We start from the raw sequence: 22546 nt of genomic DNA, 5'->3' as shown, positions 1-22546 counted from the left end.
TTATCCTAGTAAAATTTGTAGAGCTTGACTTTATTGGAGTTAACCTGGAGATGCTGTCAAAATGCCCCCCATCACTGATGAGCAAAAAGTCCTATCTCAGATCAGACCACCTTCTAATGATTGATACATAGAATGTTAGAGCTGAAAGAGACTGTGAAGCCATCTGGTCACAGCTCTCATTTTATAATGAAGAAAAATGATGTCCTGAGAGTTAAAGGCACATCCTTAGGATCACACAGTTAGTGGCAAGGATAGTACAAGGACAAAGCCAGGCCACTGTTTTTATTTACTTTAAGGTAACACAGAGAGAAAATAATGAGACTATAAAATGATAATTTGATAGAGGCAGGCATTAACAGTCCTCTGCCCAATTCACCTTTGCCCCTACCTATGATCCAGCTCTAATCAATAGTAGACAAGAGCAGTAGAACACTAGAATAAGAATCAGCAAAAACCATCAAACTCAATAATCCAGTTCATGGTGGATAAACCAAAAATAGAAATTCCTCTGTGAAGAATTTTAGTAAAAATTATGTTGCGGTTTGGGGAAAAAATAGGTTTAGATCAGTTTTTTATACCACATACCACAATGGTTTCCAAATGGATACTTAAATTAAATATGAAAATTTGTATGATTTTTAAAAATTGGAGAAAAACAAAAGGAGATATTGACAAAGATGATAAGAAACATATATTGTCAGTGTTAGAGGCACTGTGGGAAGTCAGAAATCAGATGTGATCAAAATGGTTGTTGGTTTTGCTAAAGTTTTTCTTTTTCTTTTTTAATCTGTTACAAATTTTGGGAAATGAAATTCCCTCAATTTCTCTGCCCCCTTTGTTCTATCACTGACCACACCTTGTTCAATCCTGAATCACTCCCAACATTTATCAATTCCACTCCTATTTAAGTTCTGTTGAAGGGAGCTGCACCTTTTACCTTTCTTTGAATCATCAGCACTTAGGCAAGACAGTACTGGCACAAAATAATAAGTACTTAATAAATGGTTTTTTTTATTTTTGTTTTTTTTTGCTGACTGACAGCCTTCTAGTGCTCTAGGATAATATTTAATACTATAAGTTATAAAGAAGATGCCAACTTGTAATGGCAGAAAGAATTTTCTTACTAGGGAGTGCCCTTTGCCAATGAAATCTCAGGTTCAGTCCCCACACCTCAACCAGTCTTCTTCCACTGGATATACAAAGCATAACTCTGACACACTTCAAGTCTTGCTCAAAATAAAGCAAGAACAAACATTCTAGAGCCATAAAGTCTGGACCCAAGGGTGATATAGTAAATATTTAACATCCGGCTAGGGGGTGGGGAATGTATACATTGCACTATTAAATTGCATTGTTAATATTTCTCTATCACTTTCTTAAGTCTACACAATCAAGAAAACAATAAATCAAGCCCTGACTTCTGAGGAGTAAATGCTCCTACTGAAATATTGGCTCCAGCACACCCCGCTTTACACCTTATAGCTCATCTAGTTCACTGTGCTCATTGGGCACAATTTCCCACAGAGTCCTTATGTCTCTGATCTTGCTGGACTAAATGAACAGATTGGGGTCACCAACCTCCTCGCCACTGGCTATTCGATGTGTGAGGTCTTTAAAATTCCTCATCATTCTTTCATCTCGAAAATCATATGGAAATGTCTCAGTCCATTCTGTCAAGAGCTGAAGAATTTTGGGGGCGATTTTTCGAATTTGGCTCTAGAAAGAAAAAAGAAAAACTATATCATTACTGGCTGCCACCAGAGAAGGCTCCCACGGAATAATCGCATAAATATAAAATTCTGTTGACCGGGAACGTAGGTGAGAGGAAGCTAAAATTAGAGGCTGAGTCTATGTTTCCATGGTTCCCTTTGCTATATCACCATCAAATGAGTAATCAAATTAAGGCATACACCAGAAGCAATCTAAGGTATTCTTTTTCTTCTCATGGTCTGTGGTTGATGCGGAGTCATGATAAGGTCCGATGCGGTAGAATGAACACTGGACTTTGAGTTTAAATACCTGAAATGTGTTTTAGATCTGCCATTTAGTAGCTGTAGGACTGGGCAAGACAGCTTTCTCATCTGTGAAACAGGACAAACATTTCACTAGCTACCTCATGAGGTCATTTGCAAAGAAAGTACTTTGCTAATTACATTAGATACTATTTTAATAATTTTAATTAATTAGAGAATCTAGGTGGAGCAGTAGATAGTGCTGGATTTGAAACCAGGAAAATCAGAGTTCAAATCCAGTCTCAGACCCTTACTAGCTGTGTGATCCTGGGTAAATCACGTAACCTCTGTTGACCTCAGTTTCCTCATCTGTAAAATGGGGATAGTAATAGTTACCTACCTCCAAGGGTTGTTGTGAGGATCGAATGAGACAATATTTGCTTTTAGTGGATCCTCTACTTGGCTCAAGAACTATTACCATAAAGTTCAGAAGGGCCAAGCTATGAAATAACAGGATATGGAGACAAAACTAAGTTAATATTTCCAGATTTCATCCTTACCTTGTCCAAGCTGGGATCACTTAACCTCTGGTGCTCAATGCACAAATGGCAAACCTTGGCCATTAGTTCAAATGGATGCATGAACAAACGAGAACTGAGTAGAAAGGTAAATATATATGTTCTCTGTGGGTAAAGAAAAAGGTAAATATAAATGAATATAAATCCTAGGTTCACATTCCTGCCAAAATATGGATCTCTTTCCCCATGATGAATTCATCATCAGCTCAGTATTAATTTTACATAACAATTACATTGTATTTTATAATATAATACATAATATAATTATAACATTATATTGTATTTTAATGTAAATGTATAATATAATAATTATAGTAATAATATAACAAACGTAATATAATAATATATGTATGTATTTTTAACTGTAGAGTCAAAGATGTAATAAGAGGTACTGTGCAGAATGCAATTAAGTCTTCCATTACAGCTAAATTAGCTCTCAACACACCATAAGACCTGTGCTTAAACATTTAATTTTCTTTCCCTAGATATACTTAGGTGAGTTCAGGCTATTGCCCCAATAGGATATGAGCTCCTTGAGAACAAGAACATTTTTTTTTGTCATTGTAGCCCCAGTACTTGGTAAACAGTAGGTGATTAATAAATGCATGATTGACTGCTTCCTCATCATCTTTAAAAAGGAGGGGAAGTTGAGATCCAGCTTGGCTCCTAAGGTTACCCAGCAGATATTTGTACTTGATCTCAAAGATCGGTAAGAATGCGCAAAGTGACTTCTCATCCATTTCTCCAAAGTCACCAAAATTTGTCTCAAAGAAAAATTCAACCCAAGATGTACCAAAACCTTTTTCTATAACCATATGATATGTTAATTCCTCATAAACTTAAGAAAAAACAACACACTTTCAGCACACTGAAAGGAATGTTTGAGCCAGACCATTTAAAAGCAGACATTTCAAGTAATCCATTTGTTTGCTCAAGAACTGAGTTTGATTGAGTATAATATACCACTATATGCTTTACTGTAAACTTTTTGTCTCCTGAGAAGCCAGTAATGAGGCAAGGACTGTTTGTTACAGATTTTTTTCAGAATTTCTGTGAACCAAGAAACCCCACAGAGTTTCACTTTTTCCCCCAAGCAGCTCATAAACAATTAAGGAATTGAACAAGAATTCCCTCTTACTTTTGATTATAAGTAATCATGTGGTATTATTTCTGAAAAGACCTTATAAGAAGTCAGATACATGCATAGCTTTGTAATAGTCATTATGCACACAAAAAAGGAAGACTATTCTTTTCACTGAATCTTTTGTCAGGGATTATCACATTACCACATTATCACAAAGGCATTGAAAATAATCAAGATGTCCAATTGGTGTGGGTGGGTGTTTTTTATGAGAACTTCTCAGCCCTGCCTCTCCTTGGTTAAACACCCCCTCCCACCACACACAAAGAGTTGCTCAGCAAGTCATTTTCCAGGTCATAATTCTAAAAAATGAGAGGACCAGAAGAAAAGCTGGATGATGGTCAAATATCCATTTGATTTCCAATGAGATATGACTTCAGTCTGAACCTTTTAAATGCTAAAACCCGCCATCTTTTCATATGACTCATTCTGCCTCTGTCTCCAAGCGGACACATATCTATTATATTACACACGTAAGTGTTTTAACACTAGGACTTTCTGAACAGAAATGATTAAAGGGTAACAACTAAATGGTAATAATCCAATGGTGATAATCTAATGATTAAAGGACAGTAATCCTATGGAGTCACTGAATGTAGAGGTAAGGAGAGAGAGACAAGCTTGGAATTAAGATCCCACCTATCTCTAACACACATTGGTGGTGCGACCCAGGGGCAAGCCATTTAATTTCTCAGTGTCCTAGGCAGATCTCTAAGATGCTTTGTGCATGGATAGGGCTTTCTAACTTCAGGTTCTCTATAACAATGACATCATAGGTCTAGCCCCCCAAATCCTATGATAGAGAATGTACAAGGACCAATCACATAGGTGCATGGGTCAGGAAAAGCCTACATATGCAAGACAAAAGAACTAACGTTCTTTAATAGGCTTTTTAGTAAGATAACCAAATTAGATATAAAGTGATGTCTGTAGAAATTTTGCTGTATGTTAAAAAAATGAGGAAAAAGACAGCTTCAACGTCATGATAAAACTTGAATGAATTGCTATAGGATGAAAGGAGCAAAACCAGAAAACTTCATGTGATAACATTAATATTATAAAAATTAGCCATCTTGAAAGACTTAAGAATATTATATGATCAGCCATGATTCCAGAGGACTGATAAACAACATTATCCACTTCATAACAGTGAGATAAAGGGAATTAATATGCAGAATAAGACTATATTTTTAGACACGACCCATGGGGGAAATACGTTCTGCTTTATTGTAATTTTGTGAGTCAAGAGTTATTTGTTTCTTTCTTGTAGGTAAAGGGAGGTGAGAGAGATAAAAAGGAATATTTTTGAATAATTAAAAAATGAAATAATAGTAAAATAACTCAGTCTATATATATATATTCCTGCTCATTTTAGCTTCAGTTACTGAATCAGATTATCAGAAGTGAATGTGGGTTCTTAATTGGCATATTCTCAGTCATTAGGATCCAAGTTCTATGACATCTGTGCCCCATCTTCGGGGGAGAGGTGGAAGGGGAAGGTGCATTCAGATACTTACATCAGGATAATAGTCTATACTGGGTACTAAGTGCTGGATGAGGGCTTCCAGAGATCCTGATAGCAAGTTGTTGTCATGGTAATACAATCCTTCACAGCTATCTTCTTTGGACTGATACAGGGGCCGGTTATATCCATTGCTGTCAAACATCCCGGCAAAAGGAGGGGTCTGAGGCATGTTTTCCTGAGGGCAAATAGAGAAAAGAGAGAAAAACAACTGTCAGTAATGTGCAATAAAGGGAAAACAACACTTGCTACTGACTGAATAATAGGAGGGACAGAGAAAGCATTTTCCAAAGATGGATTCTAAGTTTGATAAGGGTTTGGAACAAGGAAGGTAACACATTTTTCTCTAGTTTATTAACAACAAATAAACCTACATATAAATGCACTTGCTAACTTAAGCTCCCTAAATTAAATACTAGAAAATGTTTATTTAATCCAGTGGAACAAATGCCAATCTGAATGTATATTCCCAGCCGTGAAGTTCGATTCTAAAAAAAAAAAAAAAAAATCAATTAAAATGATTCTCTCAGCTTCTATTTGCTTGGGCAAATTAGTTGGTAAAAAAAGGCTAAGTTGAGAAAATGAATTTGTTCGTGCCTGCAGTGGGGCAGATGCTATATGTCTAGCAGCAAAAAGATTTAATGCCTCTGGTCTTCATTGGAAGACCAGATGCTGCTGATTTTCTCTCCTTTGTGTCAAATCCTACTGGGAAGAAACTCTTTTTAAAGCCACAGTCCTCAGTCAACACCGGTCTATGAAGGCATCTTATTTTAGGAACGAGTAGTAATGTGACATCTTTGAGATAAGTAGCTTCTCTCCATCTGTGTGCCTGGAAATTCACAAAGCACTTTTCTGAGTGAGTTCGGGGCGAATTAGGGCTATTAAGTTATTAGTTAGATTCCTAGGACATAATGCCCTGCCCAAACAGAGTACAGACTCCCTGCTCCTGGCAGCAGGCCTGGACAATGGAGACATTCAAAACTGCACAAGACCAGGCGATTGAGTAGGTAAACAATGCCGGGAAAGCTGTCTTCCAGAACTGAGCCAGGCTGGGCCCAGGAGTGTGGAGGGGGGTGGAAAGGAGGTGTGGAAAGAGGGAGTGCTGCTCCAGTGATAATACAACCTGTACTAATGCCTCCTTTCAAGACGCCAAAATATATTTGCATCAAAATGGAGAAAAGTCAAGAGACTTTGTCTGAAAATTCACTCCTTGCATCTGTTCAAGCTGAGTTTGATTCCCCACAGAGAAGAAAATGAGGACTGAGCATAGAATGATGAGACCACGTGCCATAGGAGGGCAAGGCCAGGCAGCAAAGGGAGTCTTTTCTGTGGCCCAACTGGCAGATAACAATGTCCATTAGGATTCTCTTTCACAAAAATAAAGCAAGAGCAAAAAGAGAGACCAAAAATTAAGCTCTTTGTCCTTCTCAACCATCCACCATCTAGGGCTAGGGAGGAACTCAACAGGAGATAATCAGCTACCGACAGGAGGCAAGCCATCGCTGAGAATTTCCCCACATGGAGGAGGCATGGTCTGGGTCATCATTGTTGGGACAGCTGGGGATGATTCTAACAGCTGAAGGATTGGAGACCGTAAGGAATTCAAAGCACACAAATGCCACCCTGAGCGCCGCCCTGAGCCCAAAGGTTCTTAACCTTTTTGTGTGTCAGGAACCTCCCTTTGGCACTCTGGTGAGGCCCATAGGGCCCTTTTCAAAATAATGTTTTAAATGGATAAAATAAAGCACAAAGGATAACAAAGGAAATTCAAGGTTAGGGAAAATAAAGATGCAAATATTTTCCGATTCAAGCGCACAGACTCTGAAATCTACCTCCAGACCCTTTGGAGGGGAGGGGTGGGTGGGTCTGGGGAACCTCACTTAAATGGACTATATGTGTAGTCTCCACTACTACCCACTTAAATAACTTCATTCTGAATAGTATATAATATCAAGAACCAGAATTCTCTTTTCTGTTCAAATTACCAGGTGTATATAGGGGGCTACGGATACTTAGTATTTACTGACGACCGAAGGAGTCTAAATATTTCAGCACATTCTGTGCTTTCAAGGAAAACCAGTTCAGATGAATCAATCTGAAAGCATTTAATAAATACCTATTATACCCCAGACACTATCCTAAGACCTGCACATACAGACAAAAAATGATACAGTCCCAACCTTTAACTTCTGTTGGAGGAGACAATTTGTACACACACACCTTAAAGCAGAGGGGTCAAATATTCAGCCCCCCTGAAACACTCCCTCCCAAATAAGATTAAAATGTAATTGAGAAATAATTAATAAATATGTTTAATTTCATAAATAAATATTTCATGAACAAATTAAACACAACTGAACATATATAATATTATTGTGTGGTTTTCTAGGTCACTATGTAGCTGGCAGGGATCCTTCTGTATGGTTTGGTGGATGCTGTTTCTATCTGAGTTTGAAACCAATGCTATATGCACTATATAAATACTATTATTATCGATATTACCATAAATTACATACGATCACATATGATATAATGCAACATAATATTATATAATTATACAGACTATGCGATCATATATTATTAACACATGCTATTTGTTAATATTACTAGCTATCATTAAAATAAAATATATACAAGATAGTTTCGGTGAAAATTCTGGCAGGTGGGGGCTGGGGCCGGAGTGGGGTGGATCAGGAGATGCCTCATGCGCAAGGAGGTATTTGCCTTGAGCTTTGAAGGAAAGTACAGATTCAAGGAAGCAGAGGTGAGAAGGAGAAAAAGGATAATAACTATGCATTGAATCAAGTGATTGAATCCTGTGGTCCTTTCTGTCCTCTCTTTTAGAAATAATTTGGAAAAAATACTGCCTTTATCCTGAGAAACTCAAAGCCCAGGCAACTGGCTGTATCCTTACTTAGGAAGGGATAACCAGAAGACTTAGGAAAGGTGACAAGAGATCTCAGTTTCTTCCCAACAGTCCCTGGTAGAATCTCCTCTTATCTATATTTGACTTCTGATGATTTTAAGCCTTAAATGTTGTTGAGAATCAGCTGTCTATAGAGGTGGATTACTGAATTGAAGAGATCTTAGTGGCCCTCTAGTCTAACCCATACACAACGTGCTAAGTTGGCCTATGTTCCAAGACTTCCAAGGAGGTCTATTGTCTCTAGGTCATCCTGGGCTTCCCAATATGACTCAGCTGCCTTCTCACCCTGGAATATCCCTCTATTGAGTTGGCCCCCTTCATCCACTGGTGAGTTTCTTCTGGAAGTGTTTCCTGTGTATGCCAGTCCTATGGTCCTGTTTTCTTCCCATCAAGGTCTTTCAAAGTTTTGTATGACTATTTCTTGCACTTAACTGCATTATAGTGTTCTATTACATTAATGTGCCACAGATTATTTCATATTTCTTCTATTGTTGGAGACTTAGGTAGGTTCTAGTCCTTTTACAGGTTTTGGATATTCCCAAAGTTTTAGTGGAGTTTTGTGTGTGTGTGTGTGTGTGTGTGTGTGTGTGTGTGTGTGTGTGTTTGTCCTTCGTTGTTGCCATCAGAGAAATAATGACATGACTTGCACCTGACTTTATTTTGAGTGAGGGAGGGCTGTGCAGGTCACCAGCCTCACTTCTCCTCCAGAGCCATCTGAATCCAGTGATCAAATATTCATCAGGGTGACTGGAGATGACCCAGAATGAGGCAGTTGGGGTTAAGTGATTTGTCCAAGATCACACAGCTAGTGAGTGTCAAGTGTCTGAGGTGAGATTTGAACTCAGGTCCTCCTGACTCCTGCACTGGTGCTCTATCCACTGTGCCACCTAGCTGCCCTTAACTCTTTGGGACCCCATTTGGGGTTTTCTTAGCAGAGACTATGGAGTGGCTTGCGACTTCCTTCTCCAGCTCATTTTATAGATGTAGAAACTGAGGCAAGCAGGGTTAAGTGACTTGTCTAGGGTCACATAGCTAGGAAGTGTCTGAGGCCAGATTTGAACTCATGAAGTTAAGTCTTCTTGACTTTGGGCCTGGCACTCTATCTACTGTACCACCTAGCTGCCCCCTTAAAAGTATAGGTTTAAAAGAAATGACTAGGCATAACGTTGCTTTAACTTACAGTTCATATTAATTTCTGGGTATCAAAATAAATCAAGAACCAAAATTTTCTTTAGTAAAAAGCAAATATAAGAATACACTCATTAAAGATCAATGACTGAAATGTTATTTGGCTCTCTAGCTCTATGGTAAATATATCATTCTTTCCCCTCTTCCCTTATTTTTTGGTGGAGGGAAAGGGATTTGTGATTTCACTGGCATAGAAACTCTCTCAGAGCTTTTATATTTTACATATTTTATATTTTATCAGAACTGTTATGGTGATGTGGTGACAAGAAAGTAAAGATAACTAAGTGAGACCTCTTTATCCTCTAGCAATATTGCCCTGGAGACTCTGGTCTGGTTTCTCCTGTGGTTGTGTGTGTCCCTGGAAAAGTCTTGTATGTTGGCTTGTGTGGTTTAAGCACAAAGAAAATTAGAGGACTGGCAATTAAGACTGTCAAAAGGTCAGCACCTTAAGTACAGATCCTTAAGTACTTTGTGCACTTTGTCTAATCTCCAGGATATGTCCTGGTAACAAGCTCTGATGGTCTAGACTCCTTTCTTTTTTCCATCACTTGTAGCTTGTGGGTCTCTTCATCATCTAAAACTCTTTATCCCCCATTTTTAACTTTTCAACTCCTATCTCTTCCTACCCCATATTCAGTACTACTACTTCTTTTCCTAACTTCTACCTGTGTAAAAATTTATCTAATTCTTTTTTTCCCTACTGGAAAAATCTTACCTCTCAGATTAAATCAGGGATTGTTAACTTTTTTGAGGTCATGAACACCTTTGTTTGTCTGGTGAAGCCCTTCTTAGAATAATGTTTTAAATAAAATAATAGGATTCCAGAGGAAATAATCATATTTAAATATGCTTATCAACATATTAAAAGTCCCAAGTTCATAGAGTTTTCTGAAATCTATTCATGAACCCCCCCAAGGAGTCTGTGGATCCCAGGTTATGAACTTTTGGTCTCGATGACAGGGTCAGAGTATCAAGTTAAATACTCATTTTCCACAATCATTCAACACTCAATCTACTTTACTTGAGTAAGTGAGAATGTACTGTACAAATAACAAAAGATAATCTTTCATTCAGTTTACTTCCAATGTGACTACCCTCAAAGCTAATTCTTGTACATTTAGTCCCCAACTGGCTTGCAAACAAATGGATTGTGTTTCAAAAGTTTGTCAACAACTTAAAACCCAGAGTCCATTTGTAAGTGTTTTTTTAACTTCACAAATCAGTCCACAAAGCCATATGTAATATGTAATTTAGTCAAACTTCAATCTTAATAATACATGATGTCCCAAAAATTTCAGTGTAGTTTTATGCTATTGAAGCCTGGATATAGTTGGTCTTCATTAGGGAAAGAGTGAAAAGAAACAGAAAAACATCTTTTCTCACCTCCCCCCTCCTCCCTCCACCCTAAGTTCAAAGGCAACCCACACTAACAGAAAAAGAACACCCCAAGGGCTCAGAAGGACTCTTGTTTTCTGGGGTTTTGGCAGGAGATAGAACCCCAGCGGAATGGAATACTGACTGTTCACATTTCCAGGGCATTTGTAAGGTGGAATGTTAATAAAGGGAATGTTAATAAATCCACTAAAATCCACGGTACCAAGACACGTCCCTATCCAACAACAAGACATGCAACACTCCTGGTTGAAAGTTTTGCTGAATAGAGTTCAAAAGAGGGGAAACACTGAATTGCTTGTCTTTTAGACAAAAGTATTAAAACTTACACATTTATTTGAATTATATGGAAGCATACCTACTAATATTTTTAAAAAGCTAATATTTCTAATAGAACTTTGAAACAGAGGTGTTGAACAAGGACCCAACATGGGATAAATGGATACTCAGAGCAAAAAGAGAAATAAAAAATTCTCCACCTGTGAATTGTGGATAAGATTTTAGAGGGGCCACAACCTTGGATATGGGGAAAAATTACAGCTTTATCTCAGTATAACTGGTGTCCTTTGTCATCCTATAATGACACGATTCTGAGTAGGGGTCCATAGGTTTCATGAGCCTATCAAAGGGGTCTATGACACCAGAAAGGTTACCAATAGGACTGGAATTAAAGAACAGATAAGAACCAAGCTGTGTCAATGGATATATTTTTGAAACATCTATGAAGCAAAGAAAATAGAGACAAAAGGATGAAGATTTTTATTTTGAAGTAAAATTACAGGGTTTTTATTTCTTTTTTTTTTTTCTTTTTCTTTTCCCCAAACTGACATGCCTGGTTCTTCTACTTTTAAGATTCCGGAGTCCAGTCTTTCAGTAAATCTCTCCTGTCAGTAACTAAAACAATTTTCCTTCTTATTAGTTATATGGTAAGCTTAGTGGAGAATTCCTTGCTTGGTCAGATACAATATCTCAGAAGGCCAACTAATCTAGAGATAATAGATTGTGACCTTCTTGAACCCTGTTTTGCTAGGTTCAGCCTGAATGACTCAGGAGTGATGGAAGCAAACTTCTCGTGGTTCAAAGGACAGATTGAAGTGAAAGGCATGTCTAATGGCTTCAGACAAGCTGAAGAACAAGATGAAAAGCTGTCTTCTTCTAAATCACTGAATAAGATGTTATTTATGATCAAGCAGGTGCAGCAGAGAAAGAAAAGGAGGAGGTTTCAGGTGGCGATTCAAATTGCAAAAGAGAATGAGGAAAACAGAGACACGGGCTGATTCAAAGGATCTCTTAATGGATCCGCACCTTCTTCAGTCATATGGTATTGGTGCTGGAAGGAATACTGGAGAGCATTTATTCTGATGAGATGCTTGCCCAGGGTGGGTTAGCTGCAAGATCCTTGGGACATGGACTCAGAAGATCCATGTTCAAATACCAGTTATAATATTTATTTTTGTTGTTCAGTCATTTCGGTCATGTCCAACTCTTTGTGAGGTTCTTCTTGGCGGTGCTTTGCCATTTCTCTCTCCAGCTCATTTTATAGATGAGGAAACTGAGGAAAACATGGTGAAGTGTCTTGCCCAGGGCCACATAGCTAGTAAGTGTCCGAGGCCATTTTTGAGCTCAGGGAGATGAATCTTCCTGACTCCATGTCCAGTATTTTATCCACTGCACCATCTAGCTGCCCATGACAAATCGCTGGACCACCCCCAAACTGAATTTCCTCCTCTGTAAAAACGTGATACTTGCACCATCTACCTCATAGCAGTATACTGAAGAACGTCCTTGATAAGCCTCAAAGTGTTTCATAACTATGTCCCCTGACTATAATACAATCACAATTTTCTTATCTAGCTCCTTTTGTTTTTAAAAATGTATTTACCTGAAAAGTCTCAGCATGAATAAACTCAAGTCCTCATTTAAAAGAGTTTTTGGTCTTCAATTCCTACTTTTTAAAAAGAGCCTCAAACAAAAATACTTGAAGAGTTTATCAAGATAACTTTTTATAAGAAGATCTTATTGACCAACTAACAGGTAATTCTGGTGGAGATGTCTTATTAGCATTTGGAGATACAGGACTGGAACCCTGTGGAAGTCAAGGTTAAACACAGGGATTTGGAAACTGCACAGAAGGGTCAGGTAATGTAGGAGTAAACCAAATTACCAAGACAGAAAGTTTAGAAGAGTAAAAGGGGAGCCATCAGGAGTCTCTTGGGGGATGCCCACCTTAAGAGATCAGTGAGTTTGTGTAGAGAAAGGACCATGCAGAAGGACAATGAAGGTATCTCGGAAGCCAAGGAAAGAGAGAGTAAAGGAAAGAAAGAGGTAGTCAAGAGAAATACTAACTATATCAAGAATATTCCTGCTGATTAATAAAAAAAAGAATGATTCTTTCTCTTTACTCTCTTTCTCCCATGAGTGTTGAAGAATGTCATATTCACAGTAAGAAACTGAGTCTTCATCAAAAGAGACTATTTGGATTAGATGACTAATACTCATCTTTTTTTCTCATGAAAATCTTGGTCCTTTTCAACTCTGCGGTCTATGGGGCAAGAAGAATGAGATCTCAAAAAGGTTTTGGGTGTGATGAATAGACGATCACTGGTGACCTTTGAGAAAGCATGAATGGAAGGGAAAACATTTATTAAGCACCTACCACAAGCCAAATACTAACATTTCCCCTAGGTAACAGAGAAGGAAATATGATGTCTAAAACAGGTGGCTATGAAGCCTAGTCTGGGTTGGATGGGAGGCATGGTCTGGACCCAGCTAGGTTTAATGTAGGTGAGTTTTTCATCACCCACCAATTAGGACAGCTAGGTTCCAGAGCGGAGTTCTAAAATTGAGTCAATTTTCACCCCTCCCCACTCCCAAGGGGGAAAGCTTGATTTCAAGGAGACATCCATCTGTTCTGGAAATTATATTTCCTGCCCTATTACTTAGGGAGGCTGTTAGTACCTTATGTGTTTTATAAGCATTTTTCCCCATTCATGATTTATCAAAGGTCACCAGTTAGGAAACTGAGGCAGCAAATATAAACAAATTTCTCAAGAATTAAGGCCATGAAGGAGAGGAGAGAAAATGATTATTAGTAGGAAGGCTCATGGGTCAAGGAAAGTTTTTTTTTTTTTAAAGAACTGGATGCCTGAACATTGTAGGCAGATCGGAAGAAACCAGTAGAAAGGGCCATATGGAAGATTCATGAATAAGAGGAGCTGAAACTATTAGTTCAAAGTCCTAGAGAAATAGTAAGGGATTGAGGGCACCTGCAGAAAGAGGTTAGCAAAGAGCAGGCATACCCCTTTCTCTAACACCAAGGTAGGAGAATAGTGATGTCATGAGAAGTGTGGAGAAGGGGGGTTGAAGGACCTTTTTCCAGAAAGCCCTAATCTTCTCAGTAAAAAAGGAGGCTGTTACCAGCTAATAACAATATTAATAACTACTGTTTAAATAGTACTTTAAGATTTACAAAGTACTTTAGACATGTTATCTTTCTTGCTTCTCACAACCCTGTAAGGGAGGGGTTATTTATTATTTAACTAAGGTTGAGAGGAATCATCTAAGGAAGGATGATATTCCTGGTTGAGTCTGGTACTCACTATTCCACAAATCAGCCTCTAAATATAGGGAGGTGGGGAGGAAAAGGTATAGAGATGGAGGAGCTTGCCGGAAGACATTTAGAACCGTCACAATGGTGAAAGGGACAGGGAGTGAACAAAGTTCCAGTGTCATGACTGAATTTTGAAAGCATATTTGTTTTGTGAAAGAAATTTGACCTAACATCCTGGAATTACGAGTTTCTAATTCCCTGGCTAGATTCCAAAAGGACTATGTACCTGGGTGGAGGTGGGGAGGAGAGGAGGGAAGGACATGGTTTAGCAAAGAGTAATGAAGAGGGCTCCTCTTTTATAGCAGTATAGTTATTTGGGCTTTTTTCAGACATCTATCTTGGGTTGATGGTTATCCAAAGGACAAAGGAGAGGTACATGGGAGGTGTGAGAAGTCTGCAATATTTTGAATAGAATTAGCCTAAAAGAGGTCAGAGAGATGTATTACCAGAAAGAGGTGAGCTGGTCATGTGAACAGTCAGGGAAAAGCAGTGGATAACTCTCTGCTCTAGATGTGATGTCAAGAGATCCAAAGTAACCTTCCTGGGCATTGTGGACAGACTGTGAAGACCAGTAGGAGGAGGAAGATAAGACAATAATAGCTGAAAAGGCACAGAGCTACATACCTTCTGCAAGAAATCTTTTCCAGTACTTAATCTTAGTACCTTCCTTCTGAGACTATCCCTAATATTCCTATTTTTATCTTGTTTCTACATGGTTGTTTTCATGTTGCTTCTTAGCATGTTATTTGCTCAGCACATAGTCGGTGCTTGTTGACTTGACATGAATGAGATCACACTCATGCTGAAGTATCAAGACAATTTTGCTGGGTGATTTTCCTCCCAGTTATATTCCCTTTTTGCCTTTGTACATCTAATTAAGGTTATATTGAATGCCACTTTATATCTGCTCATACATTTTCCTCAGGGAAAAATAAAGATGAAAATCTAATTTCTCTTTAGTAGACTGCTACCATTTCATAGGAATTAGTATATGGATGAAGTTGAAAACCCTAATTTTACCCAAGGAAACAGAAACCAAGGGAAAGAAAGCAAGTTTCTCAAGGGCAAGCAGGTGGTAGGTGACAATCCAGTTTGGGGTCCAGTGTTCTGTCCACTACACTATACTCAGTGACTAACATAATTTCAAGGCAGTCCCTCAAACACCTTGTCAGTTCCAAAAGATGATTTTTTCTGATTTCCTTTACCACTACAATCTGAAGCTGGACAGAAATGTAATACCTTGTCATTCTCCTAGGAAAAAAAATGAACCATGGTCGTGGCATAAATAATACTGAGTGGTTAACTTTTAAATCTGACTTTCTGGAAACTCCTTCAAATTGATGAGGGTCTTTTGAAATTTCACACCCATTCCAAGAGAATATTGGCAGTTACCATTGGAGATCAAAAACCTTACTGTCTTTATGAAAAGTCTGATTTCTTTTTTGGTGATTTATGTTAAAAGGTTGTATAATTTTCACCTCTAAGCCATCATGCCAGAAAAAGCCAAACGAACAACCTTGCATTTTATTCAATCAGCTTTAGTGGTTCCCTGTTCCCATTATGGGAAAATAGAAGTTGCTGTTGAGCTTTTAAAACTTTTCACAAGCTGACCTCAATCAGACTTTCTGACTTTAGTGCACATGATTTTCCCTCCCACACCCTGCAATCCAGCTCAGATGACCTCTCTTGCGCAAACACGCTTCACCTTCCACCTCCCCACCCTGGCACTGGTCATCTACAGTGCTTAGAACACACTCCCTTCCTCCCCTCCACCTCACAGTCTCACTCTTTCTTTCAGACACAATTCACGTGACACTTGTATTGGGCCAAGGGATCCGTAGAACCCTGGTCCATGAACCTGATTGGGAAAAAATACATCCTTATTTTTGTTAAACTCTTGCTGACCTTAGAATTCCTTCAGTGATGAATATAGACAGCAAACCATATAGTATGAGTAATACCTGTGCCTTTGCTGCCAATAGCAACCACAGATATTTTCATATTTATACTGTAGTCTTTGCTGATATTTTGAAATAGTATTCACACTTATCATTACCTCAAAATTACTATAGTTGCTAGATCTTTCAATAGTGACAGTCTTACTGTCTACCAACTATATTTCAGCATAATTGGTTTCCTTTGCAATCTTATGTACTTTATTTATGAACTTAAAAACATGTTGAGCAGGGTATGCATCTCTGGTTCACTGGACTGCCATGGCAATGAAAGGCCAAGAACTCCACTTTATACTAAACCTTTCCCAATCCATATAATGGATAGAGCCCTCCTTCCCAACTACCTTGTATTTTACTGTTATTCAGTCTTATCCAACTCTTCATGACCCGGTTTGGGGTTTTCTTGACACAGACATAGAATGGTTTGCCACTTCCTTCTCCAGCCAATTTTATAGATGAGGAAACTGAGGCAAATAGGGTTAAGTGACTTGCCCAGAGTCACACCTAAGAAGTGCCCAAGGACAGATTTGAGTTCAGGTCTTCCTGACTCGAGGCCATGGAGCCTCCTAGCACAAAGCACATAATAGGGCTTTAGTAAGTACTTAATGATTGATTAAGAGTTGACCAAATATGTAGAAGGGGCAAAACTCGAACCCAGGACTCTGCCTCAAAGTAAGTGTTCTTTCTGCTGTTAAAATCAATCTAAGAAAGAGTAAATCCTCTATTTCAGCTCAGCTAACAAACCCTAGGAGAGGATTAAAATCTCTCAGGCAATTTCAAATTCACTGCAGTAACCAGGCTCCTTCACTAGGTGGATCCTTGGCTCCTCATTGGTTCAAAATGTTGAGTTTCACTATTGTACCAGGCTGATTACAAAAGCCACAATAAGCCATCATATCTCTCCATGAAACGTTCTGGAAATTGCCATCTGTGCCCTTAAGGAGTATTTATGAAAGGATAAAGTCACATGATATATTATTTGGAAAGTACAGTGGGTGAGGACAGTCACTACCCTTTGTTCTCACTGAATATCCATCTTTTGTAAAAGTGGAATATTCCATTTTCTTAGCAGAATAGCTTATCTTCCGATTTTTAAAAATGGAACCAAGTACTTGAGACAACAGCAGTCAAAGCCAGTAAAAGGTTCAAGCCAGAGTAGTTATGTGGAAAAAAATAAACACAATGATGACCCCCTTTGATAAAACAAATTCTTCTCTAAAGACTATTCATTGCACCAGGAAAACAAAATTCAGTAATGGCTCTTGGTGGCAGGTGGAATTTTCTATTTCCACTGCATTATGTAACATTTACTAAAGTTACAGAACATGGAGAAACCTGTTCAAAATCAATCCTCCAAACAAGTCTTGAATTAAAGATTCATATTCCTTGTTTACTCTCTCTTAAATTTTATGCTCTCACACATTCTATAAAATTTTACAAACATCACACATTTTTCATTTCCTAAGGAACACTGCAAAGGGATGCTTTGCCAAATGAATTCTGATTCTAAGACAGTTTTAAAATAATCTAATGTTTAAAAAGTCCCTCTACATGAAACAGTTGAATAGCATCCAAATATTGGAGCTATATGAAGTATATTACCAACATTAGGCTTCGTATTTAAATTTAACAACAGTAATCACTGAATAAGGAATTTAGATTAGTTCTCTGAAGGACACCTCAAAATAAAGCTTCCTGCATGCTATAAACCAAAATAAAATTGGGTTCCGAAGCACCTTCCTCTTGATATGCTCTTTAAATGTATTTGCAGAATGAAAAATGGGAGTGCAGGAGGAGGGAAGGCAACTAAGAAGAGGGCATGTTTCCAAAGATTTATATATTATTGATATATTTGACTCTCACATTCAAAGGCTTTTCTCTGTTCTCTTCTACTCATTTAAAACCAAAACAAATCATGAATCTACAAGGTTATTGCACAACTATGCTTTCTAGTTCTTACTGCTTCCTCTCCATCCCCAGAACAAATTAGGGTTCCCTAAGTTCCCCCTCCCCCCCAGTGCCTATCTCATATTCCTCTAAATGGAAAATGGACCCTAAGATCATAAAGCCAGAGGGTCTATCTAATTTAGTCCAACAACTTTCATTTTATAAAGGGGTTAAAAAAAGAGAGAAGTGATTTGCACTCAAATTCACAAGGTTTTGTTGTTGTTGTACAGTCATTCACTCACACAACTAGTGAGTGGCAAATGTTTCTGGATGGCTTACTTGATTGACCAGGCTCCAAAGTCAGGTGGCCTGTTTCTCAGTCAGTAGGGTGCCCCCACCTTCTCTCTCTGTCTGTCTGTCTCTCTCTGTGTCTCCATCTCTCTCTGTCTGTCTCTGTCGCTCTCTCTGTCTCTGTCTCCCTCCCTCCCTTTCTGTCATTCCTATCATCATCAATATTTTATCTCATTTTGAGAATATCAAAACTGAGGAATATTAATCCTTTAAATACTTGGGGGGGGGCTGCAGAAAGAAGGAGAAGTATCTTGAACTCAACATTAATTATATGAAAGGTCATGGATTTAAAATAAATAAAAAAGACAGGGCTCATTTAACCTAAAACCCTATCAAAAACTAACCAACCAACCAACTCTTTTACAATGATTTCCCATTCATTACACTCTGGATCAAGTTACACACTGGCCCCCTCTCCCTTCCACACCATTCAGACTTTCCACTCTAGTGGCAAGAGCACTAGATTAAGAACCAGACCTGGGTCAAAGCAGCTCTGACACTTAGCAGCTTGGCCACTTGTGAGTCTTGTGATCACACATATCCCATGTAGTCCTTCGGGGCTTTAGTGTCCTCAACTGTAAAATGGGATCTACCCACCTCCTCAAAGTGTTATGGTGAAGACAGTTCCTTGTAAAATGTAAAACTAGACAAAAGTTGAGTCACTAGAATGATTAATTTCTTCTCTGCTTCCAAATACCCTTTATAAGCAAGGCACAATGCCCTCTTCTACCAACACTTTCCTTTTCCAGTCATTCAAATCCCATTTTCTGTGAGAAATGTCAATAGATCAGTTTCCTCCTCCCTTCCCCACCCCGCTCTGCCCCATCCTACCTGGCAAGAGATTCCCTCGAATGCCAGGTACATCACCCTGCACTATTTTTCCTGCTGTCAAATATTAAATATTTTGTATTTTTAAGTTATGTGATTTTCTCCCTTTCTTGTCACATTAATGTATTTTGCTTATTGTCCCAAGCAGCACAGACTCTTAGATAAGATCTTGTGTCTTTGTGACCTTCTTCCAAGTTACACATACTACCTGTCCCTCCAATAAAGTCGAATAAATGCCTTTTATCATTATGATGAGAATATGCGCATCATGACATTCTAATGGGATCAATGGTTAAAACAGGAAAGGACATAGAGAAAAAGATGGCAGAAGGTAAATGCCAAGAAGTTAATAATATTAGTCCTGAATTAACAGAAATCCAAGGACGCTACAAAATTTACCAACCAGAAATGTCACCAAATCCAAGGGAAATAAGAGAATAGGAAGTGTGCTGCTCAATGACCACTTTCCTGATCTTTGCTTTATAACCTAAAGTAAAGGTTATAAGACCATTCAAGGAAACATTTGCTTAACTCAATTAAAAAACATTTCTTCACTGCCTACAACCAGTACTTGCTAAAAATAGAGTGAGAAATGAAGCTTAAATAGAAGGTTCCAGCCTTCACAGAACTCACAGAGCTCTGGAACTCAAGCTTGCTCTGGACCTCTTTGCTTGGCCCCAATCATCAAAAGGAGACCGACCACCCTATAATAATGTCCTCCAAAATGTCCACATCTGCCAGATTCAACTTCTTTTATGATACAAATTGTTGCAGCAAGTACATCTGAAACTCAAATGCATTGGAGAAGTACTTTGAAACAGAACTTTCTAGTGATGAATAGGCTGACTCTGAGGTAGGGGCTCAGAGGCTAGAACAGGGGTGGGGAACCTAGCCTCTGGGTGGGTTCAAGATATCTAGGGAATTTACATGCAATGTAGTGAGTTGGATTGGGGCCCTCTGGGCTCTGTTCCAACTCTATGATTCCATGAACTTGTAAATCACATTTTTACTTGTCATTTTCCTCCCAAATCATGACAATCATTTTCTCCAATATTTTTATGTCGGTTGAGAATATTTCCTGTTTCTCAGCGCACAAATAGCAGCACAGCCTAACTTCCCCTAGCTTCTGAACTGGTGTGTGATCATCACATGCTCAGCTCTAAGCACTATTTTTGTGGAGGTAGGAAAAATTACTTGTTGAAAATATATCTGACGCCACATATCACCATCCAAAGGTGAACACAATAGCCTTCCCTCACTCCTTTCCTTGTAATCACCCTGGTCACACACACTTTACACCCCCATCCTGTACTAAATCTCTACGTACACACCCAGTGGAGATAAGGTCCTTGGAAACTAGGACTCCACAGAACAGACATACAGAGCAGGTATGTAGTAAGTACACGTGTACACTTTATTTTGTGCGGGCGCCAGTGGAGTTCATGGAGATGGGTATGTGTACACATAAGGCATAGTAAGTGCATGACTCAGCTCCCTGCCCTCTCTCGTATCTCTGGACCTGCTTCCAGCACTTCAGACCATCCGGTTGCTATCTCTTCTTTTCTAAGACGGGCAGATTTTCAGTTCTTACAGTCCGGAAGGACTCCCCGTGTGTCTCCGGGCCCCATTCCTTTTCTCAGCCTGGCACCAGTCATTGTTGACATTGTTTGCACAATTAAGATCGATTTCTACCGGCACTCCGGGCTCTCTTTACCGGGCACATGGGAGTTGGTGTGACTGGGCGGTCAGTTCTAGCTTTGGAGTTAAAAACGAATGACCTTGGTTCCAATTCCACCTCGTTTGTTTACTACCTGGGTGACCTTGGGCGAGGAATTTAGTTACCTTAGTTTCCTCAAGCGTAAAATGTGGGGAGTGTGTGCGAGCGAGCGCGCGTGTGTTTGTGTGTGAGGGGAGGGAGGTATTGGGGGAAGGGGTAAGAACTAGCTGATCTCTGAATTCTTAGCAGCTCCAGAACTGTGAGGTATGCCCATCTTAGGGGCTCATGACAACTCAAATGACCAGATCGGTAAGAAAGATGTTCTGGGTCATAGAGATGGACCCCCTATGCTGGTTGCCCCACTCAAAATTCGTAAATAAAAACCACCAATCGACAGGATAAATAGTTAATTCTTGGGAAAAACACTAAGTAGAAAGGAAGCTCCCCCCGCACCCCAACTCCTACCTCACTCCTCTACCTATCCATTTCCACTGTTGGCACTTTGGCACTTTGCTCACCTGCAACCAAACCAAAACAACCACCCACTGAGAAGAAAGAAAGGAGGAAGGCAGGCAGCTGCGCTGAGGGTGGGAAGGGAGGAGAGGAGAGGGAGATCGTGCTAAAAACAAAAACAGTGCACATGTCACGGAGATCCGAAGAGGGAGATTCTCTCAAAGTGGGGGAGGGCGGGAAGATGCGAGTGCTAAACCCCAGAAAACTGCTTTCTGCCTAGTTCAGGTGGAGACCACCAGCGCTTGGCACCTGTTGGGATGGGAAATAACGAAGATGTAGTTGAACCAACCTTGAACAGCAGGTAAGGCAGATGACTCAGTCTTTCCCACCAGCAGCAGCCCACTCCACAGTCTGCGCGCTAGCTTACTCGAGTGTTCGCTCCTTTTGGAGGGGATTTTCTTACCGGGAGGGTGTCCGACGTTCTTCCCCAGTGAGATACCAATGTCCTTGTTCGTTCCACCTTTCCCGATCTGCTGCAACTCCTTCTCAGTCCCAGGGAGCTTAATCTCAGGAATCGGGCTTCCAAAGCCCCTCCATCCGCACCAGCCCCTGGGGCGCAGTGAGCAGCTAGGACGATCGGCACAGGCGGCGCTTTCTCTCGCTTGTCTCCCGAGGGAAAGAGGAACCTCCACAGATCTGGAGTCTCGGGGCACCTGGCTAGGGCGAGCCGCCGGCCCTCGGAGCCACTGCTCCTGAGAACAATGCACCGAGGAGGACGCGCCGAGAGCTTCCACAAGCCCTGGATGGCACACTGTCCACTAAACCCCGCGGAGTCCAGGCGCGCTAACACTCCCCCTTTCCCGTAGGTCCGCAGCTCACTCCGCCTCTCCACCCCCCTCGACAGAGCCGAACCAATGGAGGCAGCCTTCCGCCAACACAAACACCGCCCCCCCCAAACCTGCCTCCTGCTGCCCTGCCCCGGCCTTGGAGCGGGCGGAGAGACGGCTGCATCCGGGCGCTGAGGGCTGGGCTGGTCAGCTGCTGCA

The 22546-nt window shown here is 39.8% G+C and overlaps 1 protein-coding gene across 2 annotated transcripts in view; it reads right to left on the bottom strand.

Moving 5' to 3' along the window:
* The window catches only part of RASGEF1B (RasGEF domain family member 1B), a 43108-nt gene extending 20772 nt beyond the window's left edge, over positions 1–22336 (bottom strand). The window contains exons 1-4 of one of the 2 annotated variants that reach the window (XM_072623928.1): positions 21850–22336; positions 5189–5371; positions 2513–2635; positions 1579–1716 (exon numbers count right to left, since the gene is read on the bottom strand). In XM_072623928.1, the coding sequence (XP_072480029.1) occupies positions 1579–1716; positions 2513–2635; positions 5189–5365 (438 nt within the window). In that variant the 5' untranslated portion in view covers positions 5366–5371; positions 21850–22336. The remainder of the gene's footprint in view (positions 1–1578; positions 1717–2512; positions 2636–5188; positions 5372–21849) is intronic. The other variant, XM_072623927.1, reaches the window with a different exon arrangement.
* Positions 22337–22546: the final 210 nt, after the last annotated feature.

This window comes from Notamacropus eugenii, chromosome 7 (genome assembly GCF_028372415.1).
Source record: "Notamacropus eugenii isolate mMacEug1 chromosome 7, mMacEug1.pri_v2, whole genome shotgun sequence".
NCBI lineage: Eukaryota > Metazoa > Chordata > Mammalia > Diprotodontia > Macropodidae > Notamacropus > Notamacropus eugenii.
The sequence above is the reverse complement of the archived record's forward strand: the minus strand, read 5'-3'. Positions and strand labels throughout refer to the sequence as shown.